This window comes from Pseudopipra pipra, chromosome 2 (assembly GCF_036250125.1).
Source record: "Pseudopipra pipra isolate bDixPip1 chromosome 2, bDixPip1.hap1, whole genome shotgun sequence".
Classification (NCBI taxonomy): Eukaryota; Metazoa; Chordata; class Aves; order Passeriformes; family Pipridae; genus Pseudopipra; species Pseudopipra pipra.
Window position 1 is genome coordinate 7793436 of NC_087550.1, and position 16135 is coordinate 7809570.

Below are 16135 nucleotides of genomic sequence, written 5' to 3' on the forward strand. Positions count from 1 at the left end.
GGATCTTCCAGGCTACAGGCTTGCCAAAGGAACATCACATGAATTAAGTTTCATGGCAGCATGTCAGGAAATATGTTCAAGGAGTCACAACAGACACTCTGTGGATTCCCTCTCTGACTGGCAAGTTTCTACCCCTGTGTGTTGCTTTAATTTCAGGCTACTGAAGGAACATAAACAGTAAAGGGCACCATGATTCACTGAGCTCCATAATCTGTGTGTACAAAACAGGCAGTAAAGCCTAAAGCCCTCAGTAACAACACGGGAAATAAAGAACCAACACACACTGACATTTTTATACCTCTCCAAATCAGTCAAACACTGACATCAACAAAGCTTTCTTTCTCCTTGTGCCCATATCTCAGCCCAAAGAACCCCTCCTGGAGGTAATTTTCCTTTCTCTCCTACGTTTTTTCAGGTTGTCAGACAGAAGATGAAGTAATATTAGCTATTTTTGCCCATTAGTAACATTTACTGCAGATGTTTTTAATAAGGTTTATGGACTGGGACAAAGCCCCGCACTGAGTTGCAATGTTGTCCTTTTGTAAGGGTGCTCTCAGTGGGAAATTACTGTGATTGAGTGAAATATTAAGTACACAAACATCCACAATGAGCTGAGATTTTTTAAATTCGTATTTAGCTCTCTGATTGTAATAGAATATGACAGAAAATCAATTATTTTCTGTTTTCAGTCTACAAACGAGTGTTTTACAGGCAGCATAAAATGCACAGGCTTTCCAGGTCTAATTCAGAAGCCTTTCTAAAGGATCACAGGTTTTAATATGCAAATTGCATAAATACCATCAATAATTCATGATGAGAAGGAATCACTACTGTCTGCACGAGTTTCTTGCATGCGGATTGACAAAAATATTTCTAATGAACTCCTTACTCCATTTTAAATGGAGAAGGTACTCTGAGAACAGTCACAAGAGAAGAGATTCTCACTGATACTGATCCTGTATCAGTCTGGATTAAATGGATTATAAACCCACCATACTTCAGTTTTGATAGCATATAGTTCCAGCATATATTGGATAATTAAAAAACAATGTTCTTAACAGAGAAACTTCTGTCTCTAAGCCACTGACTGTTAATATTTCAGGACAGGGAGACTATTGGCCTTTGGTCTTTAAAGTGGAATAGAAGTAATTTGTTAGGAATGATGGCTATCTGTGCTAATTATGGGTTGTGGCATCCCACTGTGCTTCCTGTGAGCCCAGGATCATTTTTCTGCAGAATTCCAGGTGGCAAATACATGTTTTGGAAAGAAAAATGGGTTGGACTTGCCACCTTCCATCTGGGGCTCTTAGCATGCAGACAGGATGGAGGAGGTTATTCAGAAACTAGTGTCAAGTCCAAGCCCAGCTTGATTCTGAGCTCAAATATCTTTAAAACATTAATTTTATGTTGCTGTTCATATACATGATACAATCAGAGCAGAAAAGGAGATCAGGCTGGAAAGGTGTACAGTACAAAACATGTATGCTATTGACACAGTAATTGAGATAATTACCTCTTCTCGAGGCTTCAAAACTATCAAAAAGGTTAATTCTCTGGATGTCATAGGTTAATGTGGTATTAGGCATCAGTGTTCTGTTTCTATTAATGTTGGTGACAGCAAACTTGAAAGCCAATTCTTCAATATTAACAGGTTCATTTTCCACAGTTTCGAATATCCCTCCTGTTGAAACAGAGACAAATGAGAAGGATTATTCACCTCTGCATCGCTGTACATGAAAAGAGAGAAATAAATTATGAGTGATAATTTCTGAGTGTTTATAAAGGAAAACCAAATCACTGTTCAAAGCACTACAGCAAAAGCACATTGGATTATCAGTTTTTATCTCCAGAGGCACTGCAGGTTAACCCAATATCATGAATATTGCTTAGACAAACATCTGGGAAAGATGAGGTGTGTTTGTTATTCAGGCTTTTCAAAGGAAAACTTTTAAATCCTCGTGAAAACTTCTATCTAATGAAAGCACTGATATTCACGGGTCTTGTCCCCCCTGCTCCAAACTGCTCTATATTTGGAGATGAAGCTTGGATGTGTTGGAGATGTTTTCTGAGGTGTTGCAAATCCTGGCAGTGCAAGATCCACACTCGGAAGGGATTGAGGAGCTTGAGAGGAAATGAAGTGAAAGTTTCCCCTCGAGGTCTGTGTTGTAGCAGGGCTCTGGGTTTTTTTAACCTTAGGCACTGTCATTGGTCATTCCTCAGCTTGCTCAGGGACTTTTTCCAAGCTCATTGCTGAATGAACTGAAGTTGGTGATCAAGAACACAGCCAAGCTGCTCCCACAGAGGATTCACCTCCATGCCAAAGTGCTGAGTCACATCTCCAGTGGTGAGGTGTCTACCAGAGCCTTCTGGTTTGTCTCCTTGCAAGGACAGTGCTGGACCCAGCACAATCACTCCCAGATTCCCATCCTTCCTCTGGAATCTTCTTCTACCATCTGTTTTGATCTATTTGAATCAAGAGGTGTCCAGACCCACCCAGTGCAATTCCAGCTGGGCAGCTGCTCTTTGAGTGCTCTTCAGTTTGCCAAAACTTTTTTTCCTACCATTCAGACTGGAATTTTGTACACTTCTGGCTCCTTCTTCAGAAAAAAATGAGGTGAGTCAGGGCTGGTTTTTAACCTGGAATCAAGCTTTCCAAAAGAGGGCTGTAAATAACCAACCTGAATTTCAGAATGAACTTCTCTGGCACAAATTCTGAGATGGGGAAGGTGGCTGTGTTTCAAGTTAACAGGTTGTCCCACTTAGACTGGGGTGTCTGTTCCCTCTAGAGGCTTTATTATGCCAACACCATATCCTGACTGTCCAGGGGCACTGGGATTTGATGAATGCATAACAAACAGAGCTAATTTTTTTAAAAAAAGCTCCTCTAAACAGCAATCTCCAGCTTCACTACTTGATTTTGCAAGTATAATTTACTCATTTAGTGCAAGTCACTAGAGAATACTTTGGATTTCTCACTTACATATTTCCACACTTCCCCATGTGAAATTTGAGGCCCAGATATCTCCTTCTATTTTCTGAGCATCTGAATTCATTCAGCCTGTGAGCTGCAATCTCTTGCAGTTTTGATGTCGCCGATATAGGAATAGTGCAGCCATTAGCTGACAAGCAGAAACAGTGGAATAAAAGCCTGTTTGGAATGTTAACCCAGCAATGAAAGCACTGTAGGCTATCAGACCCAAGCTGGCAATGCAGTCCCCAGCTACTCTTGAATACAGAGTGTTCTATTATCTCTTGAACCCATATATAGCAACGCCTTAACGTGACTTCAGCAATTTGCCAACATAAGCAATTTTCTTGTTCTTCACTATATGGATTTCTCATTTACTATATAGATGTATTAAAACCTGAAAGACTTTCTGGTTTTTTTCCCCTCTCCCTCATAAAACATGCAAGTGGTTACAAGAGACTGTGACACACAGAAAGAGCTGGAAAAAATTTAAGGGCAGGTTTTGGAACCAAACGTAAAACATCAAGTAGAATGCTAAAAGACAGCAGGATTTTACAGAGCTTCAAGCTCCAGATCACCTGAAGGGAAAAAAAAAATCTAAAGTCTGTGATGATACCAGTGATGATACCAACAAGTTTATTGGTTAAATACAATTCTCTTTCCCTGTTTTCACCTGAGGAAGATGGTTATTTTCAGTCAGCTATAATGCCAGCTTGGTCTTGGGCCAGAAAGGTCCAAGTGCTGGGTTTTCCTTGAACCCCTACAGGAATTAGCAGAGCATTGTTCCATAAGGCAAGGTGGATGTCACTGGATGTAAGGAATACCCTGAGATAACTATGAAGTAAGACAGGGGAACCACAATCTCTCCCCACTTCCAATAGGATGAGTCTTTTGACATTTGATCTTGGCACAAAATGTCCTCCATCCTGGAAATTATTACTGTGTATTGTATCACTTTCTACTTATTTAAAAAATTAATTAAAACTGCTTCATCCAACCACCCTTGAGGCAACCTTCACAGCTGTATGTACACAAGAACTTTCTCATTCTAGGGCTAGAACTCTTTCCAGTCCTCTAATCAATTGCCTATTAAATGAAGATTAATTTTAATTGGTGTATAACCATGAACTATTTATGCTTCATTAGCAGAATTTCGCAGAATTTTTGCTTGGTCCCCTTTGAAAAAAAGTAAATCTCCCTGGGCAGAGGGAAGGAGGGGAGGGAAAGGAGGAGTGATGAAAAGAGGGAAAGTTTTGTGTGGATGTGTTTTCTAAGCAAACTAATCCAAATTATGCATTATGCACACTTCAAATGTGTTCCAGTCATTTTTTCTGGAAGTCAGCTGTGTAATCATGGAATTGGAACCCCTGCAACAGATTTTCCACATTCCTTTTGTACACGTTAATGCAGCAGGAAAACTCTTACAGGGAACTCTGATTACAGGCTTTAGTTTGCTGGTGAGATACTCTGGATAGAACATGGAATCCCAGAATGATTTGGGTTGGAGGAGACCTTAAAAATCATCTGGTGTTAATGCCCTGGACATGGGCAGGGACACCTTCCATTAGCCCAGGTTGCTCCAAGCATTATCCAACCTGGCCTTGGACACTCCCAGGGATGGGGCAGCCACAGCTTCTCTGGGCAACCTGTTCCAGGGCCTCCCACCCTCCCAGGGAAGGATTTCTTCCTATATCTGAATTAAATCTGCTCTCTGTCAGTCTGAAACCATTCCCCCTTGCCCTGTCACTCCAGACCCTTGTAAAAAGTCCCTCTCCATCCTTCTTGTAGCTCCTTCAGGTCCTGGAATAGGTCTGAGTAAGAACAGGACAGATAGCCAGGAGGTTCCTAGCTCTGTTCAGATGAACTGGAGATGCTGGAGAAGGCAACATTTAGAGTCTCCAAAAGCTCCCCCTCCCCACGAGGATGGGGAAGTTCTGAGGCCAACTCAGTAAATCTTTACTTCACTGAATGTTCTCCTGATTAAACCCCAAAGGAAACCCCAAAGCCCATGAGAGAGTTTATGGAGTAAATAATTTTTTGGTTACTGTGGGTGAAGTTTGGCATAGTTACATTAGAAAAGCTTGGGCTGTACCTATTTGAGCTTGATTTTTCTGTGTGTAAAAAAGAGTTGAATTAGTCTATCAATTTACATCACAAACAAGCCAGCAGATAAAATCAGTCTGTTCCATGCTGCAGTATTTTCACCCACATATCCTTAATAAAATCTAGCAATTCAGTAAGTAGTTTCTGTTCTCCTTGTTCTGCTGATGACTGACAGCCAAGCTCAGAATTTATTGTAAGGTCCAGGTTAAAAGAAAAACTGCAGAGTAAGTGACAAGTTTGATGAAGAACCCATTTGTCAGATGATTCATTTAAATAAAGTAATTACTGTACAACATTTTAAAAACAAATTAACCACAGCATTCTGCAAGGGAAGGGGAAAAAAAATCGATGTTAACTCAAGATATAAATGATGTTCCAGGAATGAAGCTGTTATTGCTAAGCATGAAAACAGCCCCTGGCTTTCAAGGTAGCACATACATGGGAAAAGTGGAATTTTTTGAGCAGGTCCAGCTGAGGAGCAATGCCAGAGGTAGGTTCCCTGATCCTATTGCACTCTCTGCCAGCTACATGTGAGCACATCAGTAGGAGAACCCAGTAGCGCTGTGCACTGAACTGATAATCCTATTCCAGTGTGAGAGGAGACCTTTCACTTTCAGCACTTACTTTGTCAAGTGATGTCTGTGAGGATGAAGGAAAAAAGCTGTATCTGCCCCTGCCTGGGATTTAGCTGTGGAAAGGACTGCTTGGCTAAAGCTGCTCTGCCAAAAAGGGGGCTGAGCCAGCAGAGACTGCTGACTGACAAATATGACAGAGCAGCAGCTCCACTCATCCTCTGAAGACACAATATTGCTACAGCAAGTAAAATATCAAAAATATAAAAGCACACCTCAGTAGCACATCCCCTGAAAAAGCTTCTCCAGTCCTTCTGAGCCAGCAAATGTTTCCATTTAAAGGGGTCATCCAGGCCTGAGAGAGCTTTAGAAAAGGTCATGGCTCAACAATTTCCACACCTTCCCTTGGGTCTCAGCGTTTCACTTCAAGACGAGGCACAGCACAAAAGCTTGTTACTGGGAAAATTCTCTATGCCTGTTTTAAAACCAGTCATAGAGAGCAGCAGTTAAAAACTGTTGACCTTTCTGATGGCAGTTGTGGACCTCAGCCTCCTCAGGCTCCTTTAGGCAGGTTCCCTCAATGCAAAGCATCTCACTACCATTTTTCAGCAGGAATACAGCAGATGTAAAGTACTTTTTTTTAACAGCATATACATAGAACTGCCTGAGTAGCCTTGAGGGAATTTCTGTGATTTCACTCAGTGCTATCGCTTTGATGCTTTCAAAGTAAAATGTTAACTTTTCAAAATACTTTTAAAAACTACATCATGCCTTTGGAGAGATTTTCCTTACCTACTCCACAGCAAACATTAGAACAGTGTCTGACTGCATTGGGGTGGTTTTTTTTGTTACTGACTATGAAAACACTACAGAAAGGCAGATGAAATGGAGGCAGGTTTATAGGGAAAGACAGGACTGACAGCCTGCAAAACAGAGGTGGGGAAATACCATGTGTTTCCAGCACGGTGCTCCATAATTCCTTCTGAGGAGACCTAGAAAGCAAAATTGTGTCCTGCTCTTAAGCCAGCCTGAGACTCACTGGACACTACAGAAAAACAGCTGTTTTTCAGATGAAGATCTTGCTCTGGGACATTTTTTTGTTTGTTGTTTTGGTGGATAAATATCATATTTCCCAATCAAATTTGTTAAAAGCCTCTCCAGCTCTCTGGTAGCTGTGTGAGGCAGCTCCATGGCAGATCCTTGTCAATGCTCACCCACTGGAGCAGCAGCCAACCTTCCTCTTGTGCCATGTTTCCCCTGTGTAGCAGCTGCTGAACTGTCCTCTAGACATGTTTTACTAGTATTCTTTATTGCTAACACAATTCTCTCTACTTTTTGACAGTGGAAAATGCTGGTGGCGCAGGGAAGTCATTTACTTGTACTGTTAAAACAGAGAAAAGTGTTGCTGAATATGAGATATAGTATTCCAGGACCATAAGTTAAGCCACAATGAGATTTAAAAGATATATCAGTGGGATTTTTATTTGCTGCCAGATTTTCGTGTCCCAGCACACCAGCTCTTTCCTACAGCCTAGAATACCAGCAATTTAAAGACAACAGATCAGCTATTCATATATGCATATGGCTCCAGGAGTAGCCATAGTACTACTAACACCAAGCATTTTGATATTCTGACAGAAATTCCAGTGAGAACCAGGAGGTGCTAAATAACCTGAAAGCTGTTCGTGTTCTTATTCAGGTTCTACACTTCAAAAAAAATGCTGTTTGAAAGCAAGCATGCTGTAAAAAACATTTGAAATATTAAGATATCCCTACTAAGAAGGATGGTAGAGGAAAAATATAGTTAACAACTAAGATTTTCCTCATGAAGACACAAGTGTTTTTTTCCTTTAACACAGAAGAAGGGGGATTTTACGGTTTATGATAAAATCCTGTTTCTATGTGGTTGATGTCCAGGTTTCCTTACCTTGCAAAGGACACCCTGTTTCATAGCCTGAGTATCAGCTGTGCACCTGGGGAGGTGTTGGTGGCACAGGATGACACAAGGAATAAGTGATGTGGAAGCACAGGGCCTGCTGGATCCCAATCCATCCCTAGAGCTTTGAGCCACCCACAGCTTCCGAAGGCAACACAAATGATTTCCAGAAACATCTGAACACCTATTTCCTGGAGGGGTTTGTGCTCTGAGAAGCCTCCCCTCCTTTCCAAGGCACCATCTGGACCCCAGCAGGTCCCAGGGAGCTCATTAAAGCCCCCCCGTCAGTCACTGCAGAGAAAGGAGAGGTAAAACCCCAATGACTGAGCAGCTCTGTAGCATTGGTTTCCTGAAAGAGGAGCTGCTGCTGATGCCAAGTTAACGTAGGAGGTTCATAAAGCCACATTAACACAGTTTCCCCTTGCTCTCTTTGATATAATATGGATTCCCACTGCTCCACTGCCAGGATGGGTCAGGACTCCCACATGCTTTTGAAGCTCAGTGGGGCTGGGAGGGAGGTGCAGGCTCAAAAAGGAGCCAGGTAGAGCAAAAGGGGAAGATCTTTTCTCCAGATAATGCCCACTTACAGAGTTCCATTTGGACTGAAAGCACTTGCTGTTGGAAACCCATTCCAAGCGTATTTTTCCATCCTTATCTCTTGCCAAAGGGCAGGTTCTCCTGTGCCATGAGGTGTCCAGCTGAGAGCCAGCACACGTGCACTCGCTACAGAGCTAAGCCTGGGCATTTATCTCACCAGAAAAGAACAATTACATGAGTTAGTACTTACACTTGAGCAGTATCCGTCTTTGAAAAGTTAGCTCTGACTGTGTAGTATTAGTCCAGAAAATGGCTATTGCCTCTAATTTATACATGGCCTGTAAACTACTCCATTATGTGCATGTGTATTAAAAGTTTCTCGGGAAGAATCATAACAATCCCAATCCTATAACAAACGGTAACTGTAATTTGCATTTCCAAATGCCGACAGAAGCGGGTCTGCTCCCCTAGGTTTCTGTGGAATTAGGGGCATGGGGGTTGCATTTGGCTCTCAGAACACAAACTGAACACATTACCATTCTGTGCACGGCTGAATTCAGCCCTGCTCCAGGGACCTCTGAGTTAGGCAGCTATTATCACCCTCATTTTACAGACAGTGGAGCTGAGAGCGACTTCCCTACCATCGTTCCCTCTTCAATCTGTTCAAAAGCTGATTTGGAAGCTTTCCATACATTGTGCTCTGTTCCAGTCTATTCCCACCCTTTCCAAGCCCCTGTCCTTACCTTGGCATCCATCATCTTTGCATTCACCCAGTCTGGTCCCTGTCCAGGGTGCCTTGGATTCTATTCCTCAGTGCTATAACCTGCCAAATGTCACTGCCACTCCATTGCCTCTGCCAGATCCTGGATCATTTTTCCTCTGTAACTCATTTTCCCTCTGTAACTCATTGTCCATCTGTGGGCTCCTCCTTTTAGGAGGCACTTCAAACAAAACTCAAAGCGCCAGTCCTTGCCCTTTGTACCCTCATTGTTCAGCCATCTAAATTTAAAAGAAAAGACAGTGGGCACAGACAGGCAAATATCCCTCTCTGATGCTCACCTGGATTTCCTGCCTCCCTTATCCCCAGCTCTGCACTTAATTGCTCCCTGTCTCTGTAGATTACAAGCTTCTTGAAGCTATAAGAAATTTGCTACCAGCAGGATAGTTTTATGAATTTAATAAATACAGGGCTGACTTTGGGGGTTGGGGTGATGGTCACATTTTCCTTTCTATGACTATGTGGTAGGACTTGGAACTTGAAACCTGGGACAGGCTCAGGACCTGAAACCTGACCAAAGAAGGAGGTGCAACCAAGTGTCAAACTCAGCAAATGTGGCTTTTTAAGACTAGGTTTGTTTATGGAAAGGTCCCTGCCTATTTGACAAATTGAGCATCACCTTGGCTCCAATCTGTCCATCTGAAATCCAGCTCTGGGCATGTGTTTAGGATGTGGTTGTATTCCAGTGGCTTTTGTGAAGATTTTGCTCTGAGCTGTAACAACATTGTATAAAATTTGCTTGATTCTTTGCTGAACTCTCAGAGGGACTCAGCCTTTCTTCATGCAACATGGTTTAGTGCTTAATTACACTGTGATGAAATGGGTAGAAATCACGTTTTGGTCAGCCCTCATGTGAGTTCTGTGACTGCCAAAGAGCTGCAACCCCTTTCAATGGACCTGAACAAACAAGACCTGGGTGAAGATTGAGATGAAGGACACAAAGGATGGAAAAAGTCTTAAATGAAAATGTTAAAGCATTTCTCTCTCCCAAACATTCTCTATGTGAGCCAGGGCCAGGTTTTTATGATTATCTGCACCCTAGGAAGGTGCATTCAGCAATGCTTTCATCCTTTGGAAACCAGAGGGATAAAAATACACGTGTGTTATGTACATGTACAAAAAGTTGAGCTTATTAAGATACAAAGATCGGTCTTTTATTTATTTCAGTTCAGCTTGTGAGTCTGGAGAGATTTCCCAAAGGCACAATTGGCATGATTCATGTTATAGAATTTCTAAGTAATGAACTTTTTCCTTTTTTAACAAGGGAAAAGAAATTGGTTGACCTGATTTAGGTATCTCTTGCAATACTAGTTAGAAGCTAAAGTATCATTTTAGAAGTGCAAACTCTCTATTTGATGGAAAGTTTTAAAAATATTGCCTTGCTGCCTTTATTTTATTATTTTCCCTTGATGCTAATCAGGAAAATGCAGGATAATACATAAGATATTTATGATTTGCTTTTCTTCCCCCCACATAACCATACCCACTTGGGCAAAACACCTCTCCAGGCACTGCAGCATTAATTTCCAACAAGACAAAACCAGGAGAGGGAGAAAATTGGTTCTAATTACCCAGTTACACACGCAACATTGGGTCCCATCAGATGCTATTTCTGGCCATGCAGGAAGGAGGAGGGAATTAGAATAATTTCCCCATTATTTCTTGGAGCTAGAATTAGGTAGATGAGCTTGCAGAGACCAGGCTTAGATTTTGGGTGACATACATGTCATATTTGGGGGATATGACATGGCCTGTAGGCTGTTCTAAATGTTTCTCCTGATTTCAGTGGGTTTTGATCACATTCTCTCATGGCTCAGCAGTTCTCCCACCATGTTGTAAGGACTTAAACAGTCCCACTGGAAAAGAAACTTACTTTCTCATGTCCTTTTTAATCTTTCAAAGCACTGCTTCACAGATATGCTTTTCCTACGTATCTGAGTCAGAGGATTTCCCTCTGAGACACCCAGACTTCTTGACATATTAATTGCTCAGCATGTGAGGGACTACAAGGTGCTTCTGAGAAAGGAAAGGAAACATGAAAGAGAGAGGAGGGAACAATCCTCCCCCCCCCCAAAAATAATCAATGTTTATAATAAGGAATAAAGGAAGGGAAAAAGAATTTAACAGAAATAAAAAGCAGATGAGGAGAGTGGGAAATGGTTGAATGAAGGCTAAAAGACTGATGGCATTGAGCTGCAGTTGTGAGTTTGCACAGGCAATGAAACTACTTCAGGATTAGCCATTTTCCTCCAGCTGTTAGACAGGAATAGAAAGACATTTCGAAATCCAAGACAATACTTTGAAATGTGCACTATTCAGTAAACAGCATTTTTGTGCATAAATGCCAGGGTTATATCTTTAAAAATTATATAGCCTTTCTTTTTGTGAGTGCCCATTAAGCACTATTATCTGTAAGATGCTTAGGAACATAAGGTCTTTATTAAAGCTGAAGAAATCTGAGCTTATCCTCAAAAAGCAGGGATAAAATCAGATCACGACCTAACCAAAAGTACATCCTTTCCAGAAAGGAGGTGGTGGTGGAGGGAGGTTAAAAGGTGGGGGGGACATTTTAAACTCTAACTTCAGTCAGTCACTGTTCCTTTCTGAAATCCAGCTGTTGCAATTCCCCTGAAAGGCAGTGCTGCCTGTGATCCAGAAATGATTGCCACAGGGGATGCCAAGAAGCCCTCGGAGTGCAGATATCTTCATTTATAAATTACTATGCACGCCTTGCATTTTGAAGCATGCAAAAAATAGTATCCTAATCAGGAGTTCAAACACTGAGGATACAAAGATTCCATTAGCTCTTGCTGTCACACTCTCTGCATGAAGCCACAGTGAATTACAGCTTTGCCTTCCTTCTCAAGTGCAGAAATTGCTCGTGGCAGATTTCTCTGAGTCTGAAGTTGGTCCTCTCGCTATCGCTTAAAATCATTGATCTGAAATGGAGCTCCCAAAAGGAAAGGACCAGCAGCACACAAAGCCACGGGTCTGAGAGCCACAAGCTGCCCAGGCCGTGCCAGGGTGTGTCATTAAGGAGGGATGAACCTGAAGTTTAAAAATAAAAACTCAGAAGAGACATAAGTGATTTCACTGATTTTCGTCATAAGTAATAAATTTAGCTTTCCTTGGGATAGAGGAAGGATTAACCCCAGGTTTGCCACTGGATCAATTTATGTGATTCTCCTGAAACTCCAAACACACATGTTTGGGGTGGGGACACTTCAATGATGGCCACCCACGATTTGGGAGAGATGAGGAAATCTGCAGGGTTTGCTCAGGATTTGCCTATTGTTCTTTAAACTTCACAGAAACGGATTTTTCCATCCCTCTGGATTATTCTGCCCCTCTTTTACCAGCATTAATGTAGTTTCATCCTCAAATCCTCGAGTGTCAAAAAGGAACACACAGAAAATGAGCTGACATTTTGCTAACCAGGGTATTATTTTTATTGCAGCCTCAGCATTGCAGGTGCTTTAAGGGAAAATACCAGGATACATTTTCAGTCTTGGAAAGTCTAATGTCTAAGTAGGCTCACCAAAAATTATGCTTTTAAGGGTGGGGGTTGCAGATTTTGCAACTGATCCTCTCTTACAAGTAATGTTTAATCAGCACCTGTGCTTTGAGTTGCCATATTTCTTTATAATAATGATGGTTGGCTCTTGAAAAGACACTTACTTGAGGTGCCTGCAATTTAAAGCTTTCTTGGTAATTATCAACCTGGAACATTTCTATTCCTCAATCTACTGAGGGCCATTTGTGTCTGAAAAATGTCTTATTCAACAGCTACATTTGCAAATATTGAAGTACCAAGTGTAAACAAAATGCTCCTGCACCTAATCACAACTTTACATGAAGTGCTGAATTCCACAGCCTCAAGAGAAATTTGGAATAGGAACACAAACAACTCCAGGAACTTTTTTTTCTTGTAATGCTTCTCCTTCCACCACCCCCCTCCAAAAAATTAAATTCTTCTAAAAAACATTTTCTAGAAAGACTGATATGAAAATACTTGGAATTCACAGAGGAAACCAAGACTTCCCAGCAGTGTTAAACCACCTGATGGAGACACATACGGTGTTGAAATTCCTGTGCATAACAGAGTCTAAACTAACTCCAGAAAGTCTTGCGCCGGGGGAATTTTCCAGGTCACATCATCATTTTCTTGATGTTGAATATCCCCAGAGGTTCCTGGGAGCCCAACTTTTCTTTTGTGTGTTAATATGGGGACTTGAGAGGCTCCTACTCAAATCACTCATGAAACCTGTAAAAGGGGGATTTTTAGGTCAGCCACCTTCATGCTGTGTAGGTAAATTTTGGGATACCTGAGCCAGGAATGTTATATCCATATAAAACCCAAACACAAAATGTTTAACATTCATGCCTGGTGTGGACATAGAAATGTCTTTCACCAGAAATCACACACAGAATGAGACATTCCACTCCAACAGCTTCAGTGGGAACAGCTTCATCAAGGATTATTAATGCTGGTTAGGGATGTTATTATAGATATTACATAATTTATTGTATTAAAGCTATACTTCATTGTAGTTATTATATTTATTGATAGGAAAGTTAGATATGTACTTTGGAAAAAAAGGCAGGAAAATTTGATTCTGGGTAATTATACAAATGGGTCAAAACTGTTTTAAAAGTTAATAAAAATAATTAAAGAAACAAAAAGCCAGTTATCTAAAAAACTGGATGCAACATGTCTGGGCTCCAGGAGATGACTTCCTGAGTTACTAAATCATCACTCATACTTTTAAAATATGAAAGCTGATGCTACACTAGTTATAGCTACTATGGGGTTTTTTTTAGCCTCATAGTTTCATTGCAGGAAATTTCAATCAAAAGCCCATAAAATAACCTTGCCATGAAGAGGAAACTGTAATTACTTACAATTAGTACAGTGTGTAAAGGATGGCTTCAATTCAATTAAACAATTTCATAATTTATGGAACAAATTATGGCCATAATGGCCATAATTTCAATGGGTTGCCATCAATCAGGAAAGAGCAATGTAAACTTCAAAACAAAATTAAAAATTCAGCTTAAGGAGACACTAGATATTTTGTCCTTGCTCAGTGACTCAGGTTTCCTCTGCGTGTGTCAAATTTCCTGTACATTGTATGACTTTGAATTCTCCTTTTCTACATTTATAAAAGGTCTTCTGAGGCACAGGGTGAGATTGTTGGGGTGTCCTGTGCAGGGCCAGGAGCTGGAGTTTGATGATCCCTGTGGGTCCCTTCCAACTCAGGATATTCTATGATTCCACATTACCAGGTGGAATTTTTTGGAACAGGTTTACATTATTTTGGGAGCTACATTTTAAGTCTGTCCCAAGTGCTACCAAGGAAAATCTCCCCCTGGCAATCAAACAGAGCTTGAGTTGAGCTCCTCATGTCTGCACAGCTGCAAACCTCAGGGTGGATCACCATTCCAGGAGCGTGGACGGAGTTCCAGGCTGCTGAAGCTGTGGAATCTGTGGGAACTGGAAAAGCAGAACTGCTTGAGAGGCTTCCCCAGTTGGTGTCAAGCACAAATTTCACCTGAGACAGATGTGGGACTGAGTTTTTCCAATTCCCAAGGTCACTTAAAGAGGCTTTCTGAGGGGAATGTGGCAGAGCTCAGGGAAAAAAAGAGTGAGGGAATAAAAGGCCTTCTAAAAGGCACCCCTGTCTTGCAGATTACCCTGTAAACCCTTCAGATTCAGGCAGCTGCTTGCAGGAAGATACAGACTATTTCTCTCAGATTACATGATGTGAATGCAACATTTCCCCCTTTAGTCAGCAAAATCAGGATTCAACCCCATATGCACATTCTGAAGTGTTATCACATTGGTTCCAGTAAGTCAAGAAATAAGCTGTTCAAAGGAAGTGCAGCAAACACAGAGTTATCATTTTCCCTAACAAAGAGGTGTTTGGGGTTTTTGTTTGTTTTTTTTTTTTTTAAACAGGTACTGTTTTAAAGCCCATAAGCCAAAAATGTTACTCCTTGACAGGCTGCCATTAATTCAAATCAACCCTGAAAAGATGAGCCACAGTCACACAGAAGTTACTGCTCTCACTTTTGAGGTAAGGGGAGGAAATTCAACTGCCTGTTTATGATGGAGGGTAATTGTAGCTCTCCTAATGATCCTGCCTGGCCTAAAACTTTATGAAACTCTAGAGGCAGTAATAAATCATAGCAGGGATCTCAACCAAGAAGGGGGGATGCTCCTGTGTGGCAGGAAAGCTTTCCTTCACAGTCATATGTCACAACAAACTGGGGAACAGAATTATGTGCACGTGTGGTTCTCACTCAGTGACAAAGCAAACACTGCCTCTAACTATGTGTGTTTTCTGGGAGACACAGAACATTGAAAAATGGTCAAATTAACAACTGCAATACATTCTCCATGTAAATTAAATGCTGTGTAGACGACACTTGTAGTGATTATAGCTCACTACATGACATATGTTTAATGATTTAGATTGGCTGCTGTTGAGAGGGATTTAATTTAAGGCACTTATGGCATTGGGCTCAAATTATTTGCAAGAGTTGATTGACGCTGATGTGTTACCCTGCAGCTTGTGTTCAGCTCAGGATCATCCTCTGTGGACATCTCCCTTATCTCCTGCAGGATCTAAATCCTGGGCTCCTCTCACATTTTTATCCCTCCATACATATTGTTTAACCACTTTCCAGAACAATCAGATGAGAGAACAAAATTTCTGTGTGTCCTTGTATTTGATTTTTTTATGTCTGCAATTTTTAAACCATTTCCCTTGAGAACAGGCTTTGGACACCTAGTTCCCATGAAAATTAGCAAGAACTGGTCATCCGACCCCATAAGAAGCTTTTCAACTCTTCATTTTTCTGTCTGTCTGTATCAAGTCATCAGTGAGCTGCTGATTGTAGGAACCCATGGATTCAGAAGTGTCACCAGCAAATTTGGTAGCAGCTTAAACTTAATCTGAGCTATGGAGCTCCCAGTAACCTTCCCTGTCATGTTATCTCCCCATGCTGATAAAATCCACTCCATAGTGTTTAGCAGCCATATGTTCCCCACGGAGCATCTGCAGGGCACATCTCCTGCTGGAATGACACAGGAGGTGAGTGCATGGCTTTCACTGAGGTTGTTTGAGAGTGAAAATGAGATTTGGATCCAATATGTAAAGGTATTCCATTAACTCTTTTGGCCTTTGGACTGGCCCCTCAGCGTTCACTGCTCTGGCCCTTATTAACAGCAATGACTG

At 41.4% G+C, this 16135-nt stretch overlaps 1 protein-coding gene across 3 annotated transcripts in view; it reads right to left on the minus strand.

Annotated features, from left to right (window-relative positions):
* The window catches only part of GRIK1 (glutamate ionotropic receptor kainate type subunit 1), a 120806-nt gene that overhangs the window by 53189 nt on the left and 51482 nt on the right, over positions 1-16135 (minus strand). For all 3 annotated transcript variants that reach the window (XR_010427968.1, XM_064643894.1, XM_064643895.1), the window contains exon 2: positions 1514-1681. Coding sequence is in view for 2 of the 3 variants with exons in the window: in XM_064643894.1 (XP_064499964.1) it covers positions 1514-1681 (168 nt within the window). In the remaining variant the exon portion in view is untranslated. The remainder of the gene's footprint in view (positions 1-1513; positions 1682-16135) is intronic.